This window comes from Catharus ustulatus, chromosome 26 (assembly GCF_009819885.2).
Source record: "Catharus ustulatus isolate bCatUst1 chromosome 26, bCatUst1.pri.v2, whole genome shotgun sequence".
Taxonomy (NCBI): Eukaryota; Metazoa; Chordata; class Aves; order Passeriformes; family Turdidae; genus Catharus; species Catharus ustulatus.
Window position 1 is genome coordinate 3,392,281 of NC_046246.1, and position 27,044 is coordinate 3,419,324.

At 53.1% G+C, this 27,044-nt stretch overlaps 4 protein-coding genes across 9 annotated transcripts; 3 read left to right on the forward strand and 1 right to left on the reverse strand.

Moving 5' to 3' along the window:
* The first annotated feature begins 10 nt into the window (after window positions 1-10).
* SNIP1 (Smad nuclear interacting protein 1) lies at window positions 11-3,806 on the forward strand. 2 transcript variants are annotated; one of them, XR_004420192.1, is made up of 5 exons: window positions 11-165; window positions 238-340; window positions 788-1,368; window positions 1,912-2,305; window positions 2,416-3,806. XR_004420192.1 is itself a non-coding variant. In XM_033080994.1 (4 exons), the coding sequence occupies exons 1-4, from the start codon at window positions 11-13 to the stop codon at window positions 2,174-2,176; spliced, it is 1,104 nt and encodes a 367-aa protein (XP_032936885.1). In that variant the 3' UTR covers window positions 2,177-3,806. The 2 variants fall into 2 exon arrangements, 1 of the variants encoding a protein (XP_032936885.1); XM_033080994.1 differs by having other exon boundaries at window positions 1,912-3,806.
* An 839-nt stretch (window positions 3,807-4,645) lies between these two features.
* On the forward strand, window positions 4,646-11,150 carry MEAF6 (MYST/Esa1 associated factor 6). 5 transcript variants are annotated; one of them, XR_004420171.1, is made up of 9 exons: window positions 4,684-4,798; window positions 4,914-5,029; window positions 5,113-5,200; window positions 5,595-5,640; window positions 6,168-6,360; window positions 9,105-9,134; window positions 9,238-9,295; window positions 9,890-9,923; window positions 10,381-11,150. XR_004420171.1 is itself a non-coding variant. In XM_033080848.2 (8 exons), exons 1-8 carry the CDS (start codon window positions 4,703-4,705, stop codon window positions 10,387-10,389), a joined length of 612 nt encoding a protein of 203 aa, XP_032936739.1. In that variant the 5' UTR covers window positions 4,646-4,702; the 3' UTR covers window positions 10,390-11,150. The 5 variants fall into 5 exon arrangements, 3 of the variants coding, with proteins under 3 accessions (XP_032936739.1, XP_032936740.1, XP_032936741.1); XM_033080848.2 differs by lacking the exon at window positions 9,238-9,295 and having other exon boundaries at window positions 4,646-4,798; XR_004420172.1 differs by lacking the exon at window positions 9,105-9,134.
* Window positions 11,151-13,176: 2,026 nt separating this feature from the next.
* On the forward strand, window positions 13,177-15,888 carry LOC117007691. The gene is made up of 6 exons (XM_033081015.1): window positions 13,177-13,273; window positions 13,618-13,643; window positions 14,250-14,306; window positions 14,484-14,568; window positions 14,703-14,860; window positions 14,928-15,888. Exons 1-6 carry the CDS (start codon window positions 13,177-13,179, stop codon window positions 15,285-15,287), a joined length of 783 nt encoding a protein of 260 aa, XP_032936906.1. The 3' UTR covers window positions 15,288-15,888.
* A 3,293-nt stretch (window positions 15,889-19,181) lies between these two features.
* ZC3H12A (zinc finger CCCH-type containing 12A) lies at window positions 19,182-26,996 on the reverse strand. The gene is made up of 5 exons (XM_033080978.1): window positions 26,597-26,996; window positions 23,712-23,851; window positions 23,078-23,312; window positions 22,085-22,191; window positions 19,182-21,981 (listed from the first exon to the last, which is right to left on the reverse strand). The coding sequence occupies exons 1-5, from the start codon at window positions 26,986-26,988 to the stop codon at window positions 20,984-20,986; spliced, it is 1,872 nt and encodes a 623-aa protein (XP_032936869.1). The 5' UTR covers window positions 26,989-26,996; the 3' UTR covers window positions 19,182-20,983.
* Between the last annotated feature and the right edge of the window lie 48 nt (window positions 26,997-27,044).

A 27,044-nucleotide genomic window follows, 5' to 3' on the forward strand; every position in this document is an offset into this window, starting at 1 on the left:
GACGGGCGCCATGGAGGCGGCGGCGGAGGAGCGGCGGAGAGAGCGGCGGCGGCGGCGGGAGGCGGCGGTGAAGACCGAGCGGCGAAGCCCCCGGCGCAGCGCGTCGCCTCCAGGGGAGGAGCGGCGGGGCCCGGCAGGGTCGCGCGCGGGCAGCCGCGGTAGCAGGTAGGGAGGCCCAGCCGCTCGGCCCCACGCTCGGCGCGGCCTCGCCGCTCAACCTTTCCCGTTGTTCCCCAGGTCGCCCCGGCGGAGGAGTCGGTCCGGGAGGAGGAGCCGCTCCCCGCGAGGCAGGAGGAGCCGCAGCCACAGCCCACACCACGGCACTGTGAGGATAAAGCAGGTGAGTGGTGGTGTCGGTACAGCGGGGCCCTGCTGGCGCCGCAGCCGACGCAGTTCCCGGAGCCTCGGCTGTGCCGGATACAGAAGGCACCTTTTCACTTGTCGGGTCAGACTGGGCCCTGCATCGTGTCCCATGAGCAGAGGGAGGCTCTGGGCGTGTCAGGAGCTCCTGCTGCCCAGCTCAGGCTGTGCCACCAGTGACTGGAGCTTCAAGTCGAGCCCAGCCTGTGCCACAGCACAGGCGTCCTTGGGATCTGTGTCCTTTGTCCAGAGCAGGTTACACTGCGTGTTTCTGGTGCTTTATTTGATGCAAATTGTGGGAACCTAAGTAGTTTGGCATGAAAATCTGTTCCACGTCATAGTATGTGCTTTCCCAGTGTGTAGGATTGGGATTTTCTGAAAAGCCGAGGTAGATGTGCCGCTCTTTCATTCTGGCTGTCCCTTCCAGGAGCGAGATGATCACTGTCGCAGGGGGAACGAGGAGCGGAAGCAGAGGCACCCGGCAGAGCAGGAGCACCGCAGGGACAGGAGCGGTGACCGGGACAGGCACAAGGAGCACTCAGACAGAAAGAAGAACTCCAGTGACAGGCAGGGAGGCCGCGGCCACGAGCGGGACGTGCAGAACCTGCGGGAGCAGCAGGCAGAGAGGGAGTTCTACAACGAGAGGAGGCGAGAGCACCGGCAGGGCACTGAGGGCAGCGGCGACCAGAACGCAGAGCTCTGGCAATCAGAGAGCAAACCCAAAGAAAAAGCTGCTGCAAACAAAGAGAAGCCAAGCTTCGAGCTGTCAGGGGCGCTGCTGGAGGACACCAACACGTTCCGGGGGGTGGTGATCAAGTACAGCGAGCCCCCCGAGGCGCGCATCCCCAAGACGCGCTGGCGCCTGTACCCCTTCAAGAACGACGAGTTCCTGCCCGTGATGTACATCCACAGGCAGAGCGCCTACCTGCTGGGCCGGCACCGCCGCATCGCCGACATCCCCATCGACCACCCCTCCTGCTCCAAGCAGCACGCCGTCTTCCAGTACCGGTGAGCAGCCTGGGCGGCTGGGCAGCAAAGCAGCACACACAGAGCAAACAGCTGCAGTGGGTGGCTGGGAGGGGGAGTGTGCTGTCAGCACAGTAGAAATGGAATTTGTGTGTAGATCATCCCAGTGGTGGGCAGATATAGCTGAGATTCCTGTAATTCAGCTGCAAGCAGAGAAATCACACAGTGGGGTTAGACACAGCATGGGGGTGGAGTAACCAGGTGTGATTGACAGTAAAAGCATGTCAAGGAGATGTTTGTTGGTTTGGGTTCTCACAGTGAGGGCAGCTGTGCTCTGATGCAGAGGGGGCTCCTGCTGGTGCTCTTGGAGAACATCTATCCCAATGTTGCTGTGTTACATCACCAGAAGTTTAGGGAATGATGCAGCCTCTCTCAGAATCTGTTCTGTCTCACAGTTTCTTGTTGGGACAGATAACTGTTCACTGCACAAACCCACCTGCTTGCAGAGCACAATTTCCATCTCCCCTGCTTTTGGAGCACGTTTCCTGTCTCTCTGATGGCTCAGGCAGCGGTTTTGTTTTGCAGGCTGGTGGAGTACACCCGAGCTGACGGCACCGTGGGCCGCAGGGTCAGGCCCTACATCATCGACCTGGGCTCGGGGAACGGAACCTTCCTCAACAACCAGCGCATCGAGCCCCAGCGCTACTACGAACTCAAGGAGAAGGACGTGCTCAAGTTTGGCTTCAGCAGCAGGGAGTATGTCCTGCTCCACGAATCCTCAGATAAATCTGAGGCCAATGCAAAGGATGATGATGAGGATGAGGAGAAGGAGGAAGAGTCTGACAGTTAACGGATGAGGAGGAAGTTGGGGAGAGGCAGAGGAGAGAAACTCCTTGCAATTGAATTGGACTGAGATGTGAACACGGAGCATTGCAGCACTGATGCCTCTTGTTGCCTTAAAGTCCTTTCTCTGTTGCTGGTCTGTTCCCATAGTTTGTTTTGGGGGGCTTTGCTCATTTTTCGTTTTTGATAGTTTTGCATATCAGGAAATACAGCTTTACTTTTGTTTTATTTTATTTTTCTCCCAAGAAGCCGAAGAGCACCTGGACATGAAAGCTCTGATGCTGGAAACCCTCCGCAGATGTTGCCAGACTCTTCCAGCAAACCATGTCAAACACAGCATCTGGAAAATTATTTTTGTGACTTGTTTTGTTATAGCCCTTTGAAAATGCTACAAAGACTGAAAGGTTAGTTAGAGAATACCTGATGCACGTCCTGTTCCGTAGTTTGCCAAATTCCTCTGCCTGTTGGGAGTTCTGACAGGAGAATTTACCTGGATTACTTGCTAAAATGGCAGAAATGTGGCAAAGACCCTCATGTATTTGTATGTTCTGGGTGTTTAATTTGCCTCATGGTGACTGAGGGATGGGCATTTCACTGGAATTCCCCCTGGAAATCACAATGGAATGTGAAACAGAAGCTGAACAGTTCCTGGAATTTCAGGTGGTGAAACTGTGACCCAAGTTCCCTGTTCCCACACTTGATGCTGAAACTGTCCTGGATGTGGAGTGTCTGCTTTGAAAGCTGGAGCTGTTATTCCTGACCCCACCCCAGGGTTTGTTTGTGTCACACAGAAACACCTTTGATAGGGGTGACATGTTTTAACCAGTTTGCACTATTTAAGTTCTCTTTTTATAAAAGCTTACCCAAGTCCCTTGTTTAACACAGTGAAGAAGTCAGTGTTTAGAGAGAGAGGCACCAGTCCCACTCCTGGGAGCTGCAGAGTCTTTGGTGTCTCCTCCACGTTGCTTTTTGTTCAGTGTGTGTGTCCCACACTTCAGCTGGGTGTTTGTGCTCTCACCTGTTCGTCCCTGCTGTGTATGGACTGTACACAAAGGTGCTTGTTGTACACATTGACAGTGTAAATATGGGGCATTGCTGTGGGGTTTCAGATGGGTAGGATGGGGTTTGAGGAGGAGGATCTCCTTTATATCTACTCCAAGGGTTTTTAAATATACAGTTTGTAAATTTAGCCATGATTGCTTTCAGTTGTAATATTTTTCTAGTGTCCTGTTTTTTTTTTCCTTCAAAAGAAATGAAGTTTCAGTACTTATTTCTGTAGTAAAGAAACCAAATAAGTTAAAAACGGCACAGTTTGTATCCTGGAGAGGCTGTGAGCACAGCAGGTTTGTATCACTCCCCTTGGCCAGGCCAGGTGGCTCATCCTGTGTGCCTGACACGGCTCACACAGGAATGTGAACTGACACAATAGTACTGCAAAAGTGCAAACTGGCCCCAGTGTCACTGCAGAGATTGGAGTGACACAGTTTAATAGGATCCTAGAAAGGTTTGGGTTGGAGGTGTCAGGAAAATCAATCCACAAACACCAGAGGTTTATGTCTGGAAAAGAGACAGAGGGGCCCTGTAACTTTATTGGAATAAAGGGAGAGACCATGGGGCATTCCTGTGGGGTCTCTCAAGTTGGTGAATGCAGCCTCCTTTATATCCCAATTTCCCAGCCACATTTCCCTCTCTCTTTCCCTGTGGCTGAGATATTTGAGGCACAGACTTCCCCAGACACCCAACATAGACCCCCTTCCAATGTACACTCCCCACCCCCTTTATCCTTTCCTTGAGTCAATCAGTGGAATTCCTATGGAATTTATAGTTCTTCCCATTGTTTCTTTCACCTCTCAGTATTCTATTTTATTTATTATATCAGCAGACCTACAGTAGATCTGTAAAGACAGGTCTCTCATTCTATTTATCCATCAGTGGAATCCTTCCCATTGTTTATTTTTTTATCTCTAACTTCTAGTTTTATCTACTAGCACCCCCACAGTTTGTTTGTAAAGCCAAACGCCTCACTCCTTTCAGAGGGACCCTAAAGACTCGCGGAACCCCGCAGTTATTACACCCGGTAAATTTAATATTTAAATGATTGAGGGACCCTAAAGACTCGCGGAACCCCGCAGTTACTAAACCCGGTAAATTTAATATTTAAATGACTGAGGGACCCTAAAGACTCGCGGAACCCGCAGTTATTAAACCCGGTAAATTTAATATTTAAATGACTGAGGGACCCTAAAGACTCGCGGAACCCCGCAGTTATTAAACCCGATAAATTTAATATTTAAATGATTGAGGGACCCTAAAGACTCGCGGAACCCCGCAGTTATTAAACCCGATAAATTTAATATTTAAATGACTGAGGGACCCTAAAGACTCGCGGAACCCCGCATTTATTACACCCGGTAAATTTAATATTTAAATTCCTGAGGCTGGCCCAGCCCGGGCCCGCCCCCGCCGCCTCCGCAGCGCCCCCAGCGGCCGCCGCCGGCAGCGCCGCGCCCCGCCCCGCGCAGGCCGCGCCGCCATGGCCGCGCTGCACGCCAAGGCCGGCGGGCCCCCGCAGATCCCGGACACCCGCCGGGAGCTCGCCGAGCTGGTGAAACGCAAACAGGAGCTGGCGGTGAGCTCCGGGGAGGGGGTGGGAGCCGTGCGGGTGCCGGCCGAGCGGCTGCGGGAGCGGCGGGGCCGCGGCGGCGCGGCCGGGCCTGCTCCATGCGCGGCCGTGTTCCCGGCAGGAGACGCTGGCAAACCTGGAGCGGCAGATCTACGCCTTCGAGGGCAGCTACCTGGAGGACACGCAGATGTACGGGAACATCATCCGCGGCTGGGATCGCTATCTCACCAACCAGAAGTGAGTGCTGGAGGCGCTGCCCACCTGCCCGCCCCCCCCACCGCCCCCGCCCGGCCCCGCCATCGCGCCTCTCTCTGTTTCAGGAACTCCAACAGCAAAAACGACCGCAGGAACCGCAAGTTCAAGGAGGCCGAGAGGCTCTTCAGCAAGTCCTCGGTCACCTCGGCAGCGGTGAGTGCCGGGGTGGGCGCACGTGGGATGAGCCCTGACCCGGTGACCATCCCCGTGCCCGCCCCTCTCCTCATCCCTGTCTCCATTCCCGTTCCTGTCCTTGTCCCCATCCCATCCCTGTCCCTCAGTCCTGCACCATTTGAAGTTCCCTACCTGCCCTGTTCCCTGCCCTAAGCATCCCCATCCCACCCTGCATCCTCTGCCAGAGCCCCCCTCCCGAGTTCCTGGGGGTGGGAGGATGTCTGTCACTGGTGTCCCCTGCTGTCCCCAGACCCCCGGTGCCACATGGGCCCACAGACACTTCAGGGGGACATGTCTGTGTGACCTGGGCTCCATGCTGTGATTCTTGGGGAATGCATCCCTGCTTGGCTTGACATCCCGTTTGGTTTTCCAGGCTGTCAGTGCGTTAGCTGGAGTCCAGGACCAGCTCATTGAGAAGCGTAAGTCTCTTTGTCATTTTTCTCTGAATTTGGGAAGAATTACACTCTCCCCACCGTTTAGCCCTGTCTCAGCCTCCCAGATGTGGGCTGGACTCGGGCTCCCTTCCCAGTCCCTGTGCCTGCTGCCCTCAGGCTGCTCCTGGCTGCTGACTTCCCAAGTTCCTTCCATGCTCAGCAGGGATATGTTGTTTGTGAAAGGGATTGGAATTGGTTTGGTGCTCTTTGGAGGAAGAGGCTGGACGAGCTGAAGCACTGCAGCGCTGTAGATGTGTCACAGGAGACGTGAGGAGGGACCACTCACCTCCAGAATATTGAAAACATTTCTGTGATCAGCACCAAATAGGAAGTGGTTCCTCAGTGCTGAGGAGCAGCTTCTTGTCCATCCTGCAGAGTTGTTTCCCAGGCTCTGTGTTTCTCTACCTGGTACTGCAGTGCTCAGGTGTCTCTGCTGCTGTTCTGGGGTTGTTTCTCCCCCTCAGGGCTGTACCAGGGCAGCCAGGAGCTCACCTGGGTTTGTCCTGCCCTAGGGGAGCCAGGCAGTGGCACAGAGAGTGACACTTCTCCAGACTTCCACAACCAGGAGAATGAGCCCAACCAGGAGGATGCTGAAGAGCTGGATGGCTCCATGCAGGGTGTGAAGCCCCAGAAAGCTGCTTCCTCCACCTCCTCTGGGAGCCACCACAGCAGCCACAAAAAGAGAAAGAACAAAAACAGACACAGGTCAGTGGGACCAGCAGCCTGCTCGCCACACCTGGACAGTTGGCTGGGGATGGAGTGAATTTATTGTCTGAGGGGAACCAGTAACATGTTGGAATATCATAGCTGGGGTCAGTTGGGTGGTTTTCCTGGTTTTGGAAGAGGAGAGGAAGGTGCTGAGGAAGTTAAACAAGCAGCACAGGGTGCTCACTCCAGCTGTGGCACAGCTGTGCTTCTGGGCAGCTTCTCCAGCTCTCCCATCTCTCCAGGATAAAGCTCATTCCTTCCAGCAGGTTCTGACCTCCTGAGCTTGCTGCTTGCTTTCTGCAGAGCCCAGTTGGACAGGAATGATGGTGCTTTCTTTGGAGGAGGGTGGAAAGCAAATGGGAATGGTTTTGGGGTTTTGGACACTCCCAGTATCTGGATTTCCATTCCAGCCCCTTCCAGCTCTTACATCCCAGCTGAGTCTGTGCTGGCATAGGGGACTTGCTGTGTCACCTTCACCTCAGAGTGTTTGTTATTAAACCGACCTGAAATTCATGTCAAACAGATTCCTTGAACATTTTTCTGGTTGGATTTACCTGTCCAGCTCTGCCCCTAGGGCATAATGAGGGCGATGAGCTGGTCCCTGTGCCCTCAGCCCAGGCTGCTGGCAGTGACAGTGCCTGTGAGTCAGGAGGAAAACCATGCAGAGCTGTGCCCCTCTGGAAGGATTGCTGAAGCTGGGACCTAATGATTTCACAGAAATAAAGGAGCTTTTAAAGCTCCCCAGTGTCTGTGCTGGCTCTGAGCTGTTGGCTGTGCCTAGGGACAGGCTCTTCTCTGTAAGGGACCTGCCATGCAATTAGAGAAAGGGTTTAAAGTGGTAAAAGTTTACAGGGGGGCATGGGGACAGTTGGGGTGGGGACACGAGGTAGGTACAATGCTTGAAAAATGCTTAACTCAGTTTTTTGCTTTCATTAAGTGTTGAGTCATTAGCATGTCTTTAATTTTTAGGTCAGAATTTTTTTCCTGCAGCAGCCTGAATTGGGCAAATGTCAGGAAGGACTGACATCCCTTTGGTTCCTCATGAGCTGGGAATCCAAAGAAGTTCAAATCTCTTTTTTTGCCTGTAGATATTTGGAAGAAGTTCAGGAATAACACAAGAAACCACATCCGTGAACAAGTCCAGAGAAACTACCTGTAAAACTGAAGTACAGCTTAAGGAAACTGCCATTTCAAACAAATTCTAAAATATTCTCCCTGGACAAACCATGGCCAACAACATGGTGGGGTGCAGGGCAGGTGCTGGAACTGACATAAATCCCTTTGCTCCAGTCCATGACCTGGGCTTCAGGGACAGGAGCTGGGGGGAAGCTGCCCCCCAACAGGTTGTGTGGCTCTGGGTTCCTTCACATCCCCTCTCTGCAGCTTTGGCTGCTGCTGCCAGGCTGAGCTGGTGGAGGGGAGAGCAGAGGAGCCCTGCCCTGCTCACCTGTGGCAGCTGCTGTTCCCAGGGTCAGACACTCCGAGGGGCTCAGTGAGGCAGGAACCAACTGTTTGTAATGCTTAGCAGGGCCAGATAGAGAATTAAAAAAAGATTTTAAAATAATTAAATTTGTCTGTAATAAAAGCTCTTTTAAAATTGTGATTGCTGTTACTGACTATCCCCTAAATTTTGGCAGACAAGACCAAACAATTCTCAAGTATATTTAGGCTAAAAAACCCCAGCAACAACCCAGTCCCTGATCGTGCAGCGAGGGTGTTCCAGGCCCCACACCCCCACAGGTGCTCAGGTCTCTCCCTGAGGGGTCTGGCATGAAAAAAGAGAAATAAAAAGAAATGTTGGCTTCTCTCTTTATTCGGAAGCTCTTCCATTTGCCAGCACGACCCTGGGTGTCACTCCCCAGGTCCTGGAGGACTGGGAGGTGCTGAGGAAGGGCCCTGCAGGAGCCTCACTGGGGTTCCTGTGGGGAGCTGGGTCAGCTTGGGGACCTTTGGCTGCAGGGGCACACAGCCTCAGGTGTGGCTCCAGAGCTGTGCTGTCCCTCTGCTCCCTGCCACACACAGCAAGGCCAGCATGGATGTTTTGTGTGCTCGGCTGTTGTCACGGCTAACGGGTGTTTGAGGGAACCCAGGGCTGTTTCCTGCAGTGGGATTCCATCATCAGTCCTTCCCACTGCTGTCAGCTGTGTCTGGAGGCTGTGCTGTGGCACTTCTAGGAGGGGTGGGACAGTCACCAAACTGGTCAGCTCTGCCCAGATGTCCCTGGGGACAGCAGTGCTGGGGGTGTGGGGGGAACAGCCCAGTGCAGGCTCGGGCACCGAGTTCTGGTCACCTCTGCCTGAAGCAGCTTTGCCTTGCCCTGGCAGCCCAGCCCCCTCCCCAGCTCCCTGAACCCACCCTGCTTCCTGAGCCCTCACTTTGGTTTTCCAAGCCCTGGGGTTCCTCTCCTGCCCCTGAGTGAGCTCTGCCCTCTCTGGGTCTGGCAGCTGTCCCTCTTCCAGCTCCTAAAATCCCCTGCACAAACCAAACCCACCTCTGCTAACACCTCCTGTTCCCAGAAATCCAGTGGGGAGGGGGACTCTGCACTGCCAACCCAGAGTGCTTTTTGTGTCCAGTCCTGGTTTAAGATATCTGAAAAACTTGATGGTGTTTGAACACTGGCTTTATTATTTATTTAATTTTACTTTTTAGCGATCTCTGTAGGGTGGCTAATCAATTAATTGATTTAATTCATTAGTATATTAATTTCTACTGCTTTCTTCCTTTCAAATGCTGCCCCTCAGCCCGTCTGGCATGTTTGATTATGACTTTGAGTAAGTTTGACTTGAATTAGTACTTGTGCTGTGTTGTTAGTGTGTAGACACCGATGTGCCTTTTGAGACCTCGCTAACCCCTAGTTTATCTGTTTAATTGTAGGTATGTATATTAGGTTAGGCTGGGAAGTTTTTTTTAAAAACAGAAAAGCGTGATGGAGGTAACATTTTATTTAATAACTTCAGCAAATTGTAAATTAACTTCACTCTTCTTTACCTTTCTGTTTCATATTTAAATAGATAAAACTTTTTAACTTTAAAATTTAGTTTAAAAACTGATTCTTTTGGCTTTGCTGCTTAAGGAGATAAGTATAGACTTGGATATTTCCTTTTGGAAAAAATGTACTAAACTCAGTAACTTTGGCTCATATAATCCCTGTCATCCTAACTCTTCTCTCTATCCAAGTAAATAACTCTGACACTATGTCTGGCTAATTACCTGTGGCATAGTTACACCTCTGGCAGATTAAATTAACATAGAGCATGCCTAGTTCCCCTTGTTCACCTGCCTAAGTGCCCTGTGATTGATTGTGCCCCTTGATTAACTCTGGGAGTGGATGGAATCTGCTTTTTTGGCAAATAATGACTCTCCTCTGCTGCTCTCATGCCCAGTAACCCTGGGAACAGCGCCCTGGCTCAGCCAGTTGGGAGTGGATGGATTAACCATAGTCTCTGTGGTAGCTGTGCCCTGTGCAGTGACTCTGGTGTTGGGTCAGGTATTGACATGGACGTTTCTCTTGTCTTTCCAACCACAGGATTGATCTCAAGTTAAACAAAAAGCCAAGAGCCGTAAGTATCCGTGCTCTGTGTGTGTTTTCATTGCTCACTGGAGGGGCTGGCTGGCTCTCAAGCTTTAAAACCCTCTGCTGCTGTCATTTGAGTTCTTATTGTCATGGTTGAGGCGTCACAGTGTGAGATCAGCATTGTCCCCTGGCTGTGACAGCAACTGAGCCCAGGGGGCTGTTCTGAGCCTGGATCACAGATAACTCCTGTGTGCTTCTCATGGAAAAAGCTGCTTTGCATCCTGTTATGTTGTCATGATCTGGAGCATCAAAAGCCTCTGGTTTGAGTTGATACTCAAGGTTGGAAGGGTCCAGCTTTTTCAGTGTTTAGCTACAAGGAAAAGATCTGTTTTGCCTGCAGCTAGTGGTGTGTGAGATGAGAGAGGACTGAGACCCCCCAGCTCCAAGAGCTGAATCAGAGGTGGGAAGGTGTTAACCTTGCATGTGCTGTCCTTTCTCTGCAGGACTACTAAAGCCATCAGTGCTGATGCTCCTGGGATTTAGGTCTGTGCCTCCCCACTGAGAAGCCCTGAAGCAGGATGGCAACTGCAGCAGGAGTGACTCACTCTAAGGGACTTGGATGGGGGGAGGAAATCCTGGACCATGTACTTTGCATCATTTTTAAATCACCTGAGTTGCAGGAAGACAAAGGTGGTGTAGTAGTTGCAGTAGTTGTGAATTCCTGACTGTTCTGTGCTTCCACCTTGGTCGGGAACTTCCTGAAGCGACTGATACTGCTGCCCCTGTCACCTGCAAACCCACAGAGAGGCATTTCCTTTTCCACTGGAGCTGGGCTAGCATTCAGTGTGTCCCATCCATGTTGTGAGACTTAGATTACTTTTGTTGCTGATATTTAGCTTTGCAGGTTTGTTTTGTTTGTTTTTGTTTTGTTTTGTTGTGCTTTTTTTAAAGCTGAAGTGTATAGTTACAAGTTGACTTCGAGTTTCTTTGTTTAGTCCATATAGTGGAAAGTTCTTCATTTTGTGGAGCAGCTCTTTTGATTCTTACTTAAGCAGAGAAGAAGGTAGTTTATCCCTCTTCTCTTACTTTCATTTTAAACACCATCTCCCAATATTCTTCAGTGTGTTAAGTGCAGGAAGGGCCAGAGCTCAGAGCCAGCTCTTTGCTGTCGCTGACTTTGTGTGGGTTCTCTTTTTAATACAAACTTCTCTCATTTGTACATAAACAATAAAAGCTCCATGTTCGTCTCTTCTCATGGTTTATTCAGTCCAAACTTTGACTCCTGGTGCTTTTTAATGTCCACCTGCTTTATGGGGGCTTTGTTGGAATTCTTCCCCTTTGGCTCTGGAGCTGTTCTTGTCCCATGGGAGTTCTCTTGGTGCTTTCTCTCCTCAGGGTGGCTGTGACTAAGGCAGGGAGTGCCAGGCTCTGCTCTGCGGGTGTGTCTGATCCTGCTGCAAGGCAGCTTTGGGATGGTTCTGCTGCTGAGGGTACAGTGCTTGCAGATCAGGGATGAGCTGGCTGGATTGTCCCTGGAGCAGGACAGGAGTGAGGGCTGGGTGCTTCTCACAGCAGCCAGGTGTTGCTGTTGGACTGAGCTTTGCTTCATTCAGCCTGGGGAGTTCCTTCTTTATGAGTGCTGGGATGTGTTTGTGTAACCCTGCTGCTGGAGGGAGATGTGGGACAGGGGCTGTGGGACAGTGATACAACACCCTGAGGCCAAGCCCTGCTTCCTGAATACTCTGCAGGGCTAACCTGGGGTGCTGTCATGTAGAACAGATGAGATATTAGAGGCTCTTCCCTGGATATGTTCAGTTTATTTCTCGAGTGGCCTCCATGGGGGAAGGCAGGGAACAAAGAGGGCGAAACAAAGGGGCTCAGGGTTTTTCTATGGGTCAGGAAAGGGGAGGGGAACTTCTTGGCTTCTTTCCAATAGGATTTCAGCTGGTCAGTTCATAGGTTTTACAGGGCTTATAGGGTTAGAGAGTTGCAGGGAACATTCCATTTTTAAGGCATCAGGATATAGGGTTGCAACAGGACAGGTCCCACTGAGTCCCCAGAGTGTGCACAGCCCTTGGAACAGCCAAGGGTTCTCTGCTGCACCTCTGCTCCCCTGGGCTCAGCTCTCCCTCAGCTGAAATGGGCACGAGCAGAATTTCCCTCTGGGCAGAGCCTGATCTGGGGATCAAGGCAGCTCCTGTTTGTTCCCTGAAGGAGCTGGCACATCCTACAGGAGCTGTGTCTGCTCGGGGCTGGCGGCTGCTTCTCCTCGGGGTGGGTCAGGATAGAGCAGCTTAAAGGTCAAGCGGCAAGCTGACCTACTTCTGTGTTCTGAGTTACAGAGTTTAAGTACAGGGGAGTGGAAGATCTAGGAAACAGCACAAAGTACAGGGCCTTGCTCTTCCATTGTTCTGGAATAAAGAATTCTCAGCTGATGGTTTTGATTCACTGGCCTCGGTATGAAAACAATTCTCCTGCTGTTAGGGATGGCTGCGGCACCTGGATTTCAGAGGCTGACGTGTCTACTGCACCTCTGACCTCGAGGAAAGCTGTCAGACTTTTTGGGTGGAACATTTTGGAGAAGCAGCAAGGAGCAGGTGGAGCTCAGAGCAGTGTGCCGGCAGGTTGTGTGGCAGGGTCAGCTCTGCACTCCCTGTGACACAGGGACAGTGGGGAAATGCAGCAGGGTCAGCTCTGGTTCCCTGTGACACAGGGACAGTGGGGAAATGCAGCAGGGTCAGCTCTGGTTCCCTGTGACACAGGCACAGTGGGGAAATGCAGCAGGGTCAGCTCTGTGTTCCCTGTGACACACAGGGACAGTGGGGAAATGCAGCAGGGTCAGCTCTGCATTCCCTGTGACACACAGGGACAGTGGGGAAATGCAGCAGGGTCAGCTCTGGTTCCCTGTGACACCCAGGGACAGTGGGGAAATGCAGCAGGGTCAGCTCTGCACTCCCTGTGACACACAGGGACAGTGGGGAAATGCAGCAGGGTCAGCTCTGCACTCCCTGTGACACAGGGACAGTGGGGAAATGCAGCAGGGTCAGCTCTACACTCCCTGTGACACAGGGACAGTGGGGAAATGTAGCAGGGTCAGCTCTGCACTCCCTGTGACACAGGGACAGTGGGGAAATGCAGCAGGGTCAGCTCTGCATTCCCTGTGACACAGGGACAGTGGGGAAATGCAGCAGGGTCAGCTCTGCGTTCCCTGTGACACAGGGACAGTGGGGAAATGCAGCCATTCCTGCCTCTGGCTGTGTCTGTCACCGCACAGGGGACAGCCTGTCCTGCCCGGCTCGATGTCTGATGGCAGCAGCCTGAGGGGGCACATTGATCGGGCACAAAGAGAAATGGCAAACACTGGATTCAGTCAGAGGATCAGCTGGTTCCTGCTGGGTGCTGACTGCAGCAGTTGTGCCTAAAGCTTCCCTTTGACTTCTGAACACTTCTGGTTTACTTCCTAAAGAGCCTGAGTGACTAAAGACCCCCGGCTGGCCAGTGCCTGGGCACAGGAGTCAGACAGAGCTGCACAGACTTCACCCGAATGTTAATTAAAGTAAAAATTGATGTTGGAAATATATCCCGAGTGCTTTGCTTGTGAAAGATGAATCCTGAGCAAAGAAAGGCGTAGAAGGGCAGCCACTGCCCTTACGGACCCCAAAGGAGGAGCGTTAGGGGAACGCTAATCTCTGCCCAGCCTCGTCACCAAGAGGATTAGGCAGAGTTATCTGCTGGCCGAGGGCAGGAGCGCCCGGTGCACGGCTGGGTAAGGGGGCAGCGGGGAGGGCAGCGGGGTCCGCAAACGCTCCCCTCGGGGCGAGCCGGGACAGAGCCTGGCACGGTGGGCACGGCTCCGGCAGTGCTGGGGGCTCGGGGCTCCCGGCTCACAGCGTGTCCCGCTCCGCAGGTGCCATGGGCCGGCAGCGCGCCCCGGGCCGGCCCCGCTGGAGGCTGCTGCGCTCTGCGGGCTGCGGGCTCCTGGCGCTCTGCGGGACAGCGCTGCGGGCACTGCGGGGGCTCTGGAGCCTGGCCTGGGTCCGTACCACACAACCCCTGCCCAGGGACCGCCGGAGCCGGGCCAGGGGCGGTGGGGGCTGCTGGGGCGCGATCACCGCATGGCTGCTGCTGCTGGGGTGCAATCATGCAATCACTGCGCTGCTGCTGCTGGGGCGCAATATCTGCACGGCTGCTGCTGCTGGGGCGCAATCGCTGCACCGCTGCTGCTGGGGTTTGTTGCGGCTGCAGGGCGGGGGAGCGAATCACCACCAGCACACCTTGGCTCAAGGCGCGGTGTGGCTGTCCCTGGGGACGCGGGGACAGCGCTGCGGGCTCTCTGCTGCCCAGCACAGGTGTGAGCCGTGCCCGCCCCCAGGTGCTGCTGCTGTGCTACAAGAGCTGCTGGGACGGCGCCTTCCAGGCCACCGAGGAGGTAAAGCCTCGGTGGGACAGAGCGAGGGGCTCGCCAGCCCCGGGGACACCGCCGAGCCCGGTGACACAGCCGGCTGGGGGACAGGGAGGGGCTCCCCAGCCAGGCTGGGTGCCAGGGGCCATCTGGGCTCAGCTGCCCCTGGACCTGCGAGTCCCCACTGTCCGTGTTGGCTTCCAGCTCGGCACAGCCCTGCAGCTTAGACTGGAGGGGAGGGAGGAGGAGGAGGTGGACTCAGACTCTGCATGGGAGCCTGGACAGACAGGTGGGTGCCTGGACAGACAGGTGGGAGCCTGGACAGACAGGTGGGTGCCTGGACAGACAGGGGGGTACTGGCCCAGGGGGGCCCTGGGGCTGGCAGGTGCCAGGGCAGTGGCAGGAGCTGAGCTGTGGTGCCAGGGCAGCGGCGTGGCGAGGGCAGCGAGGCCGTGCTGGGGAGGCTGGAGGCTCTGGAGGCCGATGTTCGCTTCCTCTGCACCGAGCTGGGGGCTGAGAAGCTTCTGTGGAGCAGCCGGTTCCTGGAGCTGCTGCGGGAGCAGCAGAGCCTGCGCCAAAGGGTGAGTGCCTGGGGGGTGCCAGCCCCAGCGTCCCCTCTGAGCCCCCAGACCCTCACTCCCTGCTCAGCTGCAGGAGCTGCCATGGCAGTGGAACAGTGGTGACAGCCCTGACCTGCTAGGGGAAGCAGAGGACCAAAGTGCCAGTGGGAGTGAGGGAGAGAGCCCAGAAGGTAGGGGCTGGAAACTGCTGGGGATGGGGCAATGTGCTGACCTCTGCCACTGGGCATGGCCACCAGCTCACACCTGGGCACTGGGTGGTGATGGGCAGCCTGGGAGGTGCTGGGAAAAGCTCCCAGTTTTCTGCATCTATTCCCACCAGGAGCCTGGCTGGATGCTCCCAGTGGTGTCCCCTGTCCCTCCTTTCCTCTTTTCCAGGATGCCAGTGGATGGAGGCACCTCGGCAGCCACGTGGCTCCATCCAGCCTGACAGGCAGAAAAAGTAAGTGAAGGTGTGAGCAGGACCTCAGGAAATCAGGAAGGATCCACACATTCCACCTGCCCAGGCCCTGCAGGACACAGGCCAGGCTGCTGCAGTCCCAGCTGTATCCCTCCCTCCCTTGGTGCTGGCTGGGCCTGGCCCAATCCAGCAGACCTGCAGCCATTTCCCAGGAGCAGGAACCAGCTGGAGGCAGGTCAGGACAAGCCCCTGGCCCTGGGTTTGCCCCAGGACACGTCACAGCCCTCCCTGCCCAGGGCTGCCCCTGGACTGACTGTGCCCCACAGGGCTGGCTCTGGTGAAGCCCACTGAGCCCTCCTGCTCTGCTGCTTGTTGGGAGGTTCCAGGAACAAGGAGTCTGGTCAGCACTGGGGTGACAGATTGCAAAACTCACCCGCTGACTTCCTGCTTGGCCACATCCATCCTCTCCATGAGCTGCTCCTGCACATGTCGCAACCCTGGGCCAGCTCCTTGAGACAGTGGGCAAGGGCACCCAGCTCCCCAGGCACGGCTGAGCCCCCCTGGCTGCCCACAACACCTGGGCACGGAGCAGCAGCCCCACAGGAGCTGGGCTGAGGGGCTGCCCCGTGCCCAGGCCTGCCCAGCTCAGGGCTGCATGCACTGCTCAATACAGGCAGCCTCTCTCCATTGCTTGTGTCTGCCTGGTCTTTCCCCAGCAGAGCTGGGACAGCTGCACCAGTGCCCTGCAGCACCCCCAGCTCTTTGGGAGGGGGGACAGGATGAGCTCTTGCTGCAGCAGGGGCTGGGGCCGGGCTCCAGGCTCCACAGCAGGCAGGATGGGCAGGGATCTGTCCTCCCGACATGCCCATGCAGCTCCCACATGCAGGGAACTGATGCAATGGGAATAGCAGCAGCCTGACTCACCCTGCACCCACCTGGCTCCGGCGTGCTGGAGGTGGGACAGCCCCGTGCTGCTCAGAAAGAGCAAAGTAAACCAGGTCCTGCAAATGAGCTGCTCTCACTGCAGGGAAACCCCAGCCCCATGCTGCACCCCCTACCCTGCAGGAATCACAGCTGCCATGGGAGCACCAGACAGTGATGTGACAAGGTCCTGTCCCTGCTGTAGCCACCATGCACCTCTCCATGGCAATCCTTGGGCTGGAAATCCCCAGCCAGCCCACAGGGGCCCGGCTGCAGGATGTGGAAGGTGACATCACACAGCATTAGCTGCGTGTGGAAGGTGATTTCACTCAGCATTAGCTGCGTGTGGAAGGTGATTTCACTCAGCATTAGCTGCATGTGAAAGGTAACATCACTCAGCATTAGCTGCAACCACCAGCTCTGCACCACCCCCCCTCAGAGCAGCCCCTGACCACAGCACCTGCAGCAAGGCAAGAGCCACCACACAGGCCACAGAAACCTTTCTCCAGCCACCACCCCAGCCAAAGCCTCCTGACCTATTGCTTAACCTGAGGCTGTATTTACTCCAACATCCTTGTGCAACATTGCTCCCAGTCCTGGCCAGGAGCCTCGGTGGCTTTGTCAGAAGGGCTGAGCTGGTGCTGCTGCCCCAGACAGGGCTTTGGCTTCCAGGGGCACCCCCTGGCCTTGGGGAGCACTGGGCTATTCAGGGCCCGGAAGAGAGCACATGAGAAAACTGAAAAGCCCGTGGCTGGAGGGCAAGTGCTGACAGCATCTGCACAGGCAGCACCACCATCACAACCCCATCCCATCCCAGCCTGCCCACACAGCCCTGGGACAGCACCCACCATCACAACCCCATCCCATCCCATCCCACGGCCCTGGGGCAGCACCAGCTCCTCCCCAGCTCCTCTCCCTTCTCCTGTATGCAACAGTGACTGCTTCCTGCAGGCCTGTCTCACAGGGAGGCTGTGCTGCTGCAGCAGCAATTTGGGATACAGGGTGCAGAGCTGCTGCCATGCTCAGTATATCCATTCCTCTTTATGGGGAGAGCAGCAGCCCAGCAGCCTCAGCACTGGGGAAACACAGGGGTGATGCTGAATCTGCTCCCATGTATAACACCAAATCACCACACCCCATCCCCTGTCCCACAGCCTCCACAGGAACCTTTCCCATTCCTGCCTCTGAAAATGCTTTAAAATGTTGAAACTGGGCTAGCCAGATCCTGGAAACCCCCAGTGGGAGGATCAAGCTGAGTCCAAATGGGAGTTCAGGGAGCAAGGGCAGCAGGACCAGGGAGAAGTGAGCAAGCCCTGGAGGAACCAGCCTGTCCTAACCTAAAGCTCAGCATGAGGCTTCAGTGGCACACATCTGACAGGATGAGGGCTGGGAAGCCCCTGAACACAGGAAACCTTCAACAGGCCCATGTGTGACCTCCTTCCCTCCAACAGTGAGCTGAGACACAGATCTGACCCAGTTTGGCTAACCCAGAACACAAAACAAACACCCAGCAGTTAGAGCAGACTCTACCCCCAAGCCCCAGGAGGTGCTGAGCCACCCCAAAAACCCCACTCAACAGCCTCAGCAGGGCTGCCAAGGTGTGCAGGCAGGCAGCCCCACCACTCCTGCACTGAGGAGTGTGTAGGGGAAAAATGCAGCAGCAACAGCTCCAATCAGCATTCCCATTTCCCAAATGTCTGGTACCACAGAACTTGGTGTGAAGGAAGGAGAAAATTCAGAGCACAGCAGTGGATTGTGGCTGGGCTTGCTGGCTGCCCCAGCAGCACAAACAGCAGTTTGGGGAAGTGACTTCAACCAGATTTGTGCCAGGCCCTGACCCTCCCACACAACTCCATGTGGCCCCAGGACTGTCACTGCAATAGAAACATCACAACCAAAGTCCACACTCTGCTCCAGCTCTTCCTCTCCTGGTTGTGAGGATGAACCTCTGCACTGATTCCTTTAATTGTGTCCCTGTGCAGCTTTGAGAGATGCAAAAACAATAATTTACCCCTCTACACATCCTGTAAAACTAGATTTACCTAGTGTCTTCTACAGGAACACCAGCCCTTAAAATCCTACAGCATTTTTCAGCTGCAGATCCCATTACAGAGAGCAGCAAACTCCTCACGTGGCTAAAGGTGTGCTCAGAACCCTGCCACCACTCCATCCCCTCCCACCACACACACACAGAGCCACATGAGCTCTGTCACTGCAGTGACGTCCTCAGAGGCTTCCTCTCCCACAGTCAATAAAGACTTCAGCCTGGGAGGTTGCAGCTTTGTTTTGAAATGCAGCTGGTCTCTGGGAGCACTTGCTTCCCCTGGTTTCTGATTAACTAGAGAGAGTCACTGCCCTGTGGTAAATGAAGAGCACAAGTTTCAATACAGACCATAAAGTTATTTAACCAGTGAGATAAGAACATGCTGTGCTGCAGTGGAGCAGATGGGAGGGGAAGATCCTTACACCACAATGTGAGCAATGATATTCCAGCTGTACTTCCAGCCCATAAAAAATCTTCAGAGCAAAATCTGGACATGTTGCCATTCATATATTCCACACTACAGATGTGCTGTAACTGGATAAAATGTCTTTATTTCCTGGCTGTACTGTGGAATTGCCCCTTAAAGCCAAACAGTCCACACTGATTCCAAAACTGCCAGCAGTGTGCTGTGCTTTAGCACCCGTGACACCCACACTGAGGAGCTGAGTGAGAGCCAGCACTGCTGCTCGTCCCACCTGCCCTGCCAGTGCCTGCCCCAGGCTCTGAGCAGCCCCAGTGAAGCCAAATAAACAGCACACACTGCACATGCCCTTATCTGCCACAGCACATGGATGTTTTGGTCTTGCTCCATCGATTAACAGCCTGTCAATAGCCAGCCCTCAGACTGCACACAGAGAGCAAAGCCCGTCAGAGAACCTCAGGGAAGAATTTCTGAATTCCCTGGAAAGCCAACCAAAATGTTGGCTGTTCTTTCACAAAGGCACCAGAGACCAAATATGTCAACTCAGCAGTTTTTATTTATATAACACAGTTCTTCTTTGCCAGGCTGTCACTGGCTGTTCAGTACATGACTATACTGCATAGTGATACAGAAAGTTCAGCAAGTGTCAGCTGGGGAGTATAAAATGTTAATTTTCTCACTGCAAGAGAGGCAGAAGTTACCAGCATTCTACCAGAAACCCAAACCCACCTTACCAAGTAACACATGGCTGAGGTGAGAACAGCATTGATTAAAACTGCAAGCAGCAAGGTGCTGAACAATAACATTAAAAACCTTTTTTTTTTCTGTAATTTACAAATATGCAAAGTATCAGGTTACTTAAAATTAAGAAGCATTTTGCTTACTAACATGAAACATTACTAATCTGTAATGTATCATTATTAACCAGGTATACAGGTTTCTGTGTCCCTGTGGTCTCATGGCACATGGTGCCAGTCTGGACAGGTCATTCCTTGGACATCAGAGGGAAGAGCAGGAATGGACACCACTGCTCCCAGGAGGGTTTCAGGGCCAGCTGCCTTCCACTCTCCCCTTCCTAATTTGCCACTCAATAACCTTGGTTTAACCACAGAAGGGCGTATTGTATTTAGAAAACAACAACACACACAGATACAATGTGTATCAACAAATCAACTGCTTCTGGCCTGCAAGTGCCAGGGACACTTCTGCATCCCTTGCAGAGCAAAATTCCATGGCCAGAACCAATTACTACAGCAATTGGTTTTGCATATTTAAAATCTCTTACAGTACCTACAATAGAAAACATCTTACAGAGTAAGAGGAAATGAAACAGGAACAGTCTTGCCAAGTAAGTCTTATTCTACAATTCTGGATGCTGCTCTGGTTGGGCACAGCCAAAGGACAGGGGAATATTGGTGAGGAAGAAGATGAAGCAACAGCCTTACAGCACAAAATATTAAAGACTCCTCGGGAAGGTCCCTGGCAGCAGTCCAGATGTGACTGCAGCTGTTCTATTGCTGTCTGAAGGCAAAAGGCACAGAAGAAATCCTTGTCAGTGCTGCACAGAGCCAGCCTGGGACAGGACAGCTCTAGAGCAGCACTCCCAGCATGTTCAGCTCACCCACCTGTGTGACACTGCAGCTGTCAGCACATGCCCAACACACAACTCACAGCTCTGGAGCAGTGTCCAGCTACTCCTCCTGAGCAAGGACTGAGCTCCTGGGAGCTGAGCAGCTCACTGAGCACTTGTGGTCCATGTGGCACAATTACCTCACCTCAGGAAGATAAGCTGAGGTGGGAGGGTGTGGAAAACATCATTCAAGAAGCACACCAGTAAAACCAGTTGGATAAATCCGGCTTCAGATTACATTAATAACCCAGTATTTGCCACAGATCTGAATGGTGGGATTTAGTAAAGAGGCTTAGTCAGGACCTAACAACAGCATTGACAAGGCATTTGGGTCCTCAGAAACTAGCCTTAGGCCACTACAAAGGCAGCACCCACTTCTCTCACATCCAGTTACAGACAACTGCAGGAATTCAGGGTGTGTCAGACTCCCATGAACCCCAAGGGAACAGTCCTGCTCTAGAGCTGCAGCCTCCCTTCCTGCTCAGCAGCCCCTGGGGAAGGTGGGATGCTGGGGTGTTCTCACCTCTCCCACAGGCACGCAGTCATAGCTGGAGCAGAATTTACTGTGAGCACACCACATCCAGCACCCAGCTGGAGCCCAGTACTTCCAAAGGAATAAGAAGGAGCACTCAGAAGGCATCTGTGGCAGCAGCAGAGGCAAAATCAGCCCCTCAAACTCTCTGAAGGCCAGGCTGCCCTCAGAACCTGCCTCACATACCCGGGTTCTGGGCCTTGTAGGTGAGGATCTCAGCTGCCAACCTCTGGGGGTCCAGCAGCCGGGGGAAGCGGCTCATCACAGCAGTCACCAAGTGTGGGTGGAAGATGCCACAGAGCTTGACATGCACGTTGGCCCTCTCCTCAGCAAACTGCTGCTCTGAGCCAGCCCAAGGTCCTGAGTCCCCATAGGCCGGTCCTGGGGCTCTCTGCACCGTGTGGGGGCTGGGCACACCCGGGGATCTCACCTGTGGCAGCGGGTATGGCTCAGACCAGAACTCCCGTGAGTGGGGCAGGGCAGCACTGAACTCGGCAGGCAGGCTGTACTGCCCTGCAGTGCCTGCATGCACAGGTACCCCATAGCCTGAGAAAGAGTGGGGAGCTCCTGAGTGAGACATCTCAGGGCTGTACTGCAAGAAGCTAGCACCAGAGGAAGAAGATTTATGGGAGGTGTGCTTGTAAGAGACCAGCCCGTTGTGCTCTAAGCTGGGGGAATGGGGGTACACAGGTCTCTGCCTAGCACAGGTGCACACAGACACCTGCTCTGCATGGGGGTGCTCACAGTGACTGGCACATCTGTGAGGCCACATGTCAGACAGCTGGTTCTCCAGAGAGCCAATGCCTGAGTCGAGACGCTCCTGAGAGATGTAAGACAGAGAGTCCATGGGAGGCTGCTGGTACCTGTCAGGGGAAACACTGCCTGCCACACAGCCCTTGGCCTGGAGCACAACCTCACTGGGCTTGGCTTTGTGGGCTAAGCTCTTCCTCTCTGCAGAGACCTTCTGTAAAGGGCTTTTGTCACTCTCTGTGGGCACAGAGCACAAGAGCTCTGCCTGGGAACCCCTTTTCCCCTTTTTCTCCTCCTTGGCAGTGGCACTTCTGGTTGGAGACAGCCTTGCATTGGCACGGAGCTCATCAGCCAACGAGCGCTGCGGCTGGTTGATCCTCTCAGGATGGTAGAACTTACACTTAATTCCATAAGTGCACTTTTTCCCTGTAAGGAAGCCAGAGCATGGAATGATCAGCTGGATTTGACTAGATTATGAATGACACTTGCACAGACACTTGGTTCTTCACATAAAGAAGGCAGATCTTACCATAAGGGCACTGCTGTTTCTTGTGTTCTGGAACTACAGGTTTCTTCCTGAGGAAGTTATCCAGGCTGGGGCCATGACGCCCTAAGGGATCATCTGGAGGCATAAACCTACAGAAAAACAAATCTCAGTCAGAAGCAGTTCACCTTTTTGAGTTGAGTTTGGTTTCCTCTCAAAGCCTCCTATTTCACTGAAGATCAAAAGCTATCTGAGCCCTACAAAGCTCTCCCATTTCCTGAAGAGACAAACCTCCTGCCACCCAGTCCACAGCAGCACAAAATGCTTCCCTTCAGGTACAGAAGAGGCTCAATGCTTGATTGTTACAAGAATTAGTACCTGCTGCTGAGCCTGTTAACAATAGTCCTGTGAGGAAATGGCACCCTGAAGCTCTCCTTGGAGCTCCTAGCTCCAAATTAGAAGCAGCTACTGAGATGCCACCAGCTTCTTTTGCCTTTGTATCCTACAGCTTTTCTTTATTTCATCACTAGCACTTTGCTCTTCTCATGCATCACTTGCTATCACTACCTTAAAACAAGCCAGTCTCACACACATCTTTATTAAAAGCCCAGGAAGATGTGACCATGATGCCTTGCAGTGGCTACTTAGAACAGAGGTCAGACAGAGTTAGGAGAATAAAGTGGGTATTTATTAAAGGCCTTCAATAGATACACCTTGTGCCAGTGTAAAAGCCTCGCTATACCCAATATGGGTGGTGGTCACAAATTTTTCAGACAGACATAAGTCTGGTCTATTTGCACATAGGGGTTAATTTTCCAATTACAGCTTCAGGTAATGAAGTCATACTCCCCAGTTTGCTCCACTCCCCTTAATTCACTTTTGTTTTCAGGGCCTGAGGCAGAGGGTGTCCTTGGTTCTCAGGTCCAGAAGAATTGTTTTGTCTGACCACAACACCCTCTACAGAGCCCAAACTCACACACTAACACAGCACAAGAGCTGAAAAAAAAACCCCACAAAAGCAGAAAACTTCACCCATACTTGTCATTAACAAAGGAATACATCAGCAGCCTCTCCTCGATGAACTTCTTCCACTCTGGCCTCTCGTTCTGCAGGTCCCTGTAGGTGTCATTGGACACCACGATGCCGTCGGACTCGTGGGCCAGCTTGACGATGAAGCGATCGTCGTAGCACACCACGCGCTTGCCGCCCACCCGCCGCGACGGCGTGAACACCAGGATCTTCTTCTTCTCCAGGTCACGCAGGATGTACTGGTCTAGAGCAAACACAACTGTGAGCACACCTGCACAGATAAAGTGCAGGTGACGTCACTCACAACCTGGAGTGTATTCAACCCTGCTCATCCTGCAAGCTCGCCTCAATTCAAACAATTCTGGCTAAAAAGCACAAAGAGGAAAAAATTCAAGAAATAAAAGACAAGAAGTTAGGAAGCAGAGTGGTATTACATTCCTTGTTTTCTGAATTAATTCCAACTGATTCAGGCAAAAGCTGGCTTAGGGGAAAAGTTAATGACTAATTCTGCCTGGTCAGTTCAGCTCCTACTACTCAGACTTTCCATCCTGAAGTTAATTACTGACTTAGCCAGAGCTCTGCAAGCTCACTAAGTGACAGCAGTCAGCCTGAAATGCTACTTTCGGTTTTCGTATTTTCTCACCTGTTATGAGCACGTCTGGTCGGGGCTGCTCCTTCCTCCATGATGGCACAAAGACTGTAATATCCTTGTGTCCCCTGTCCCAGAACCACTGCACAGCCAGGAGGATACCTCGGCAGGAGAACACTTCTTTATTTCCATGGCTGCAAAGGAGAAAATTAAGACTTTAACTCCTTCATGATTTAACACGTGCTAGTCAGGCAATGCACAGAGCAAAGGGAGCTGGCAACTAGGACACGTTTCAGTGAAGTGCTGAGGAGCACAGACAGCAAACACAGATACTTGTCTTGTGTAACAACACCCCCACTCAGACCTGCCCAGCGCCCCTGTTCATTGCAGCACCTCAGGACACCAGTAAACACCCAAATACTCACTGGGAGGGAGACAGCAGCTAGAACTGTTGCAGCTGCTCTGAAACCGCCTCTGCTTAAACCCTGGAACTTCTGATGGTTATTTTTAGCCCTCTGATCGCTAATGCTAACACTGCTTCCTGCCAGGGTGCACTGTACCCTCACTGGGGGTTTGTTTCACCTCAGGAAAACAAGTTATTTTATATGCACTCTCACCTCAAGGATACATGATTCTTTCCATGATGGCTCAAAACCTCATCTACAAATGCACTATTTGCACAAAATGACATCATCTCCTGTGATCAGTGCTGGATGAGTGAACAGCTCATGACAGTTGGAGAACAAAGTTTGACAACATTGCCAGTAGCCATGTACTGATGTAAAAAGCTTCTTAATTATTCATTAAATTAATTAATGGAATTAGGTCATATCAATAAGTTTCCAGAACTTCTGGAGGAAACTACCCCTCCTGTTTTACAAGCACTAGTATTTACAGTGCAATCAGCTCTTCTGCTGATAGTGGTTTTGGCAAGCTTTCAACTCTTCTATTCCAGCTTGATGTGTCACTGTGGGGATCCAACTGCCCATGTTCTGTGGCAGCATTCTGGGAAGATGCACTACACCAAAATTCAGGAAAATTTCATCCCCCTGGACACCACCTGTCTCAATCTTACTCCTTCCATCTGCACCTGAATGACATTTCAGCTCCCACCAGCCCCTGACCAGCGCCATTCCTGCAATGGCACTGTTGCAGCATCACTACAGAGCAGTTTCACTTCCCCTCCTGGCCTCACCCTTTCTTTGAAACTACAAAGAAAGAAGAGCTGTACAAAAGTACTTATTCTAGAAGAACTAAACACTTGGCAACAGAAGTAACACCTAACACACCTCCAATAACAATCCTAAATTACAAAAGGCTGACAATCACCATGCTCTAAAAGTTTTCTCCAATATCAAGTGGATTAAGCTATAAATAGCCAGGTTACTAAAATTTTTTAGAGATAAATGTGAAAACCAAATCTTTTCTGGTGGATTCTTCTTGGTTTTGGGGTTGTTGGTTGTTTTTTAGTTTTTGAGTCCCTGCTACCAACCTCAAGCCTCCAGAAGGCAGCTAATTGGGCTGATCTGATTTGGCAGCAGCCAAAGAAAAATTCCCTTAGAAGGAAGTAAAAGCTAATTTCCACTATGATTTGCATAAGTTTGTCAAGCGCTGTTGAGAGAGGCCGCTGTACACATTGCAAATGAATCAGCAGGGAACATCACACCATCAATACAGGAAGTTTCAGAATGGAATTCCCCTTCTAGCAAATTGCTTAAAAAATGCCAGACTGTTTCTCTCATGTCAGACCCTGGGCTCTGGCCCGCCCTGACTCACAGCTGTGATTTCCCCTCTGCATCTTGGGGTAACTTTCACCAGAGAGGCTCCTCTTACAAACACAGCCAGTCCTGCTGTTAAAGCCCAAGCACTTATCCAAGGCAAACTTTGCTGCCAGAGTCACTTATCAGCCAGGGCTCACAATAGGCCATTTTCCACAGTGTTCCCAGAGCTGTGGAGAGGGTAGGAACTGGAACAGGCTCTCTTCAGGGACTCCAGGCACAGCTTTCACTCTCCAGCCCTGTTCCACTGCCATCACCATTCTTCATTTGCCCTGGGACTCGCCTGTGCCTCATCTTTTTCAGTTCTGTTCTCAGAACTGTCAGCCAGGGCTTGGCAAAAACCACACCTGCAAACAAACCTCCACGCAGCACTTTCACCTCAGACAAACCTACTGCAGCTCCACCTGCACCCAGGGTTATTTTTTATAAAATCTGCATACACAAACATAAACAACAAAGGAGGCAGCTTCTGAGCTGCAGCATAAAAAAGGCTTTCAGAACCCAGTGTGTTAAATTTCAAGAAGCCCTGCTATGCAGAGGTGGGGAACACATACTGCTGGGGTTGGGGTGAGGGCAAGCAGTGGGAGCAAAAGCCAGGGTGAAAACTGGCATCACACCAATAAAGATCCAGCCCTGAGATTCTGGAAGCTTCATGGATTCTGGGGGCTTTGGTCACAGGGTCCAACAGGACCTGATCCAGCAGCATTGGGACACACGAAATGCTGAGGACGAGCCACAGCCCTGCCTTGATGACACCTCTGACATCTCATTGTTCTCTACCTTGTACAGAAATTCACCAAAACGCAAGAGGCACAATTTGGAGACAAGTCACCAATATTGCAAAGCCTCCTCTAATTAACCCTGTCATTATTTATTGAGCAACTTCCTGCTACGGAAACTTAGACAAAGCCACTAGTTGAGAGGACAACTTCTCTCCAGCGATCCCCTCGGTGCCAGGACACAGGAGGAAATGTTTCACTGCTGTCCCCATCATCGCCCCGTGACTGGTGGCCCTGGGTGAGCAGAGCAGTGATGTGGAAGCACCTCGGAAAACATTACCAGCACCAGGAGCTGCCGTGCTTGCTCTCAGCTTTTCGTGCCCGAGCTCCGTGCGCTCGGCAGAGCTCCCCCAGCACAGCCCCGCGCCCACCCCGCACACACCTCATGGCCACGTTGCTGCCATCGATGACGATGGGCCTCAGGTTGTCGCTCTCCGTCTCCTCGGGGCCAGGCGCGGGGGATTTGTTGCCGGCGCCGCCCCGAGGGACCAGCGGGGCCTCGCCGGGCTCGGGCGGGGCCTCGGGGCCGTCCCGCTCGGCCGGGCCGTGCTTCACCAGCTCCCCCAGCACCGTGTTGGTATCGGCGCCCAGGCCCAGCTTCTGCAGCACCACGCGGATCTCCTCCGAGGAGTAGCCGAGCTTGCGGAAAAAATCCACCTTGAGCTGCAGCTCGGGGCCGTCGCCGGGCCCCTCGGGGCTCTCGCTGCCGCTCATCCCCGCTGCGGGCCGGGCCAGCGCCTCAGGCCAGCCCGGGGCGACGCTGCCCGCGCTCATGGCTCCCCACGGGGGACTCGCGGCCTCCTCTCGCCGCCGGGACCTGCGGGGCGACA

Bases quoted from the DNA above. Each gene is read 5' to 3' on its own strand.
- MEAF6 (XM_033080848.2), top strand. From the start codon at position 4,703: ATGGCCGCGCTGCACGCCAAGGCCGGCGGGCCCCCGCAGATCCCGGAC. The intron at 5,030-5,112 runs GTGAGTGCTGGA...TCTCTGTTTCAG, and splicing joins CGCTATCTCACCAACCAGAA to GAACTCCAACAGCAAAAACG. The intron at 9,135-9,889 runs GTAAGTTTGACT...TTCCAACCACAG, and splicing joins ATGTTTGATTATGACTTTGA to GATTGATCTCAAGTTAAACA.
- ZC3H12A (XM_033080978.1), bottom strand. From the start codon at position 26,988: ATGAGCGCGGGCAGCGTCGCCCCGGGCTGGCCTGAGGCGCTGGCCCGG. The intron at 23,852-26,596 runs GTGTGTGCGGGG...TCTCCTTTGCAG, and splicing joins GGCAGCAACGTGGCCATGAG to CCATGGAAATAAAGAAGTGT. The intron at 23,313-23,711 runs GTGAGAAAATAC...TGTTTGCTCTAG, and splicing joins ACCAGACGTGCTCATAACAG to ACCAGTACATCCTGCGTGAC.
- LOC117007691 (XM_033081015.1), top strand. From the start codon at position 13,177: ATGTCTGATGGCAGCAGCCTGAGGGGGCACATTGATCGGGCACAAAGA. The intron at 13,644-14,249 runs GTAAGGGGGCAG...GCCCGCCCCCAG, and splicing joins AGCGCCCGGTGCACGGCTGG to GTGCTGCTGCTGTGCTACAA. The intron at 14,307-14,483 runs GTAAAGCCTCGG...GTTGGCTTCCAG, and splicing joins CCTTCCAGGCCACCGAGGAG to CTCGGCACAGCCCTGCAGCT.
- SNIP1 (XM_033080994.1), top strand. From the start codon at position 11: ATGGAGGCGGCGGCGGAGGAGCGGCGGAGAGAGCGGCGGCGGCGGCGG. The intron at 341-787 runs GTGAGTGGTGGT...TGTCCCTTCCAG, and splicing joins GCACTGTGAGGATAAAGCAG to GAGCGAGATGATCACTGTCG. The intron at 1,369-1,911 runs GTGAGCAGCCTG...TTTGTTTTGCAG, and splicing joins CACGCCGTCTTCCAGTACCG to GCTGGTGGAGTACACCCGAG.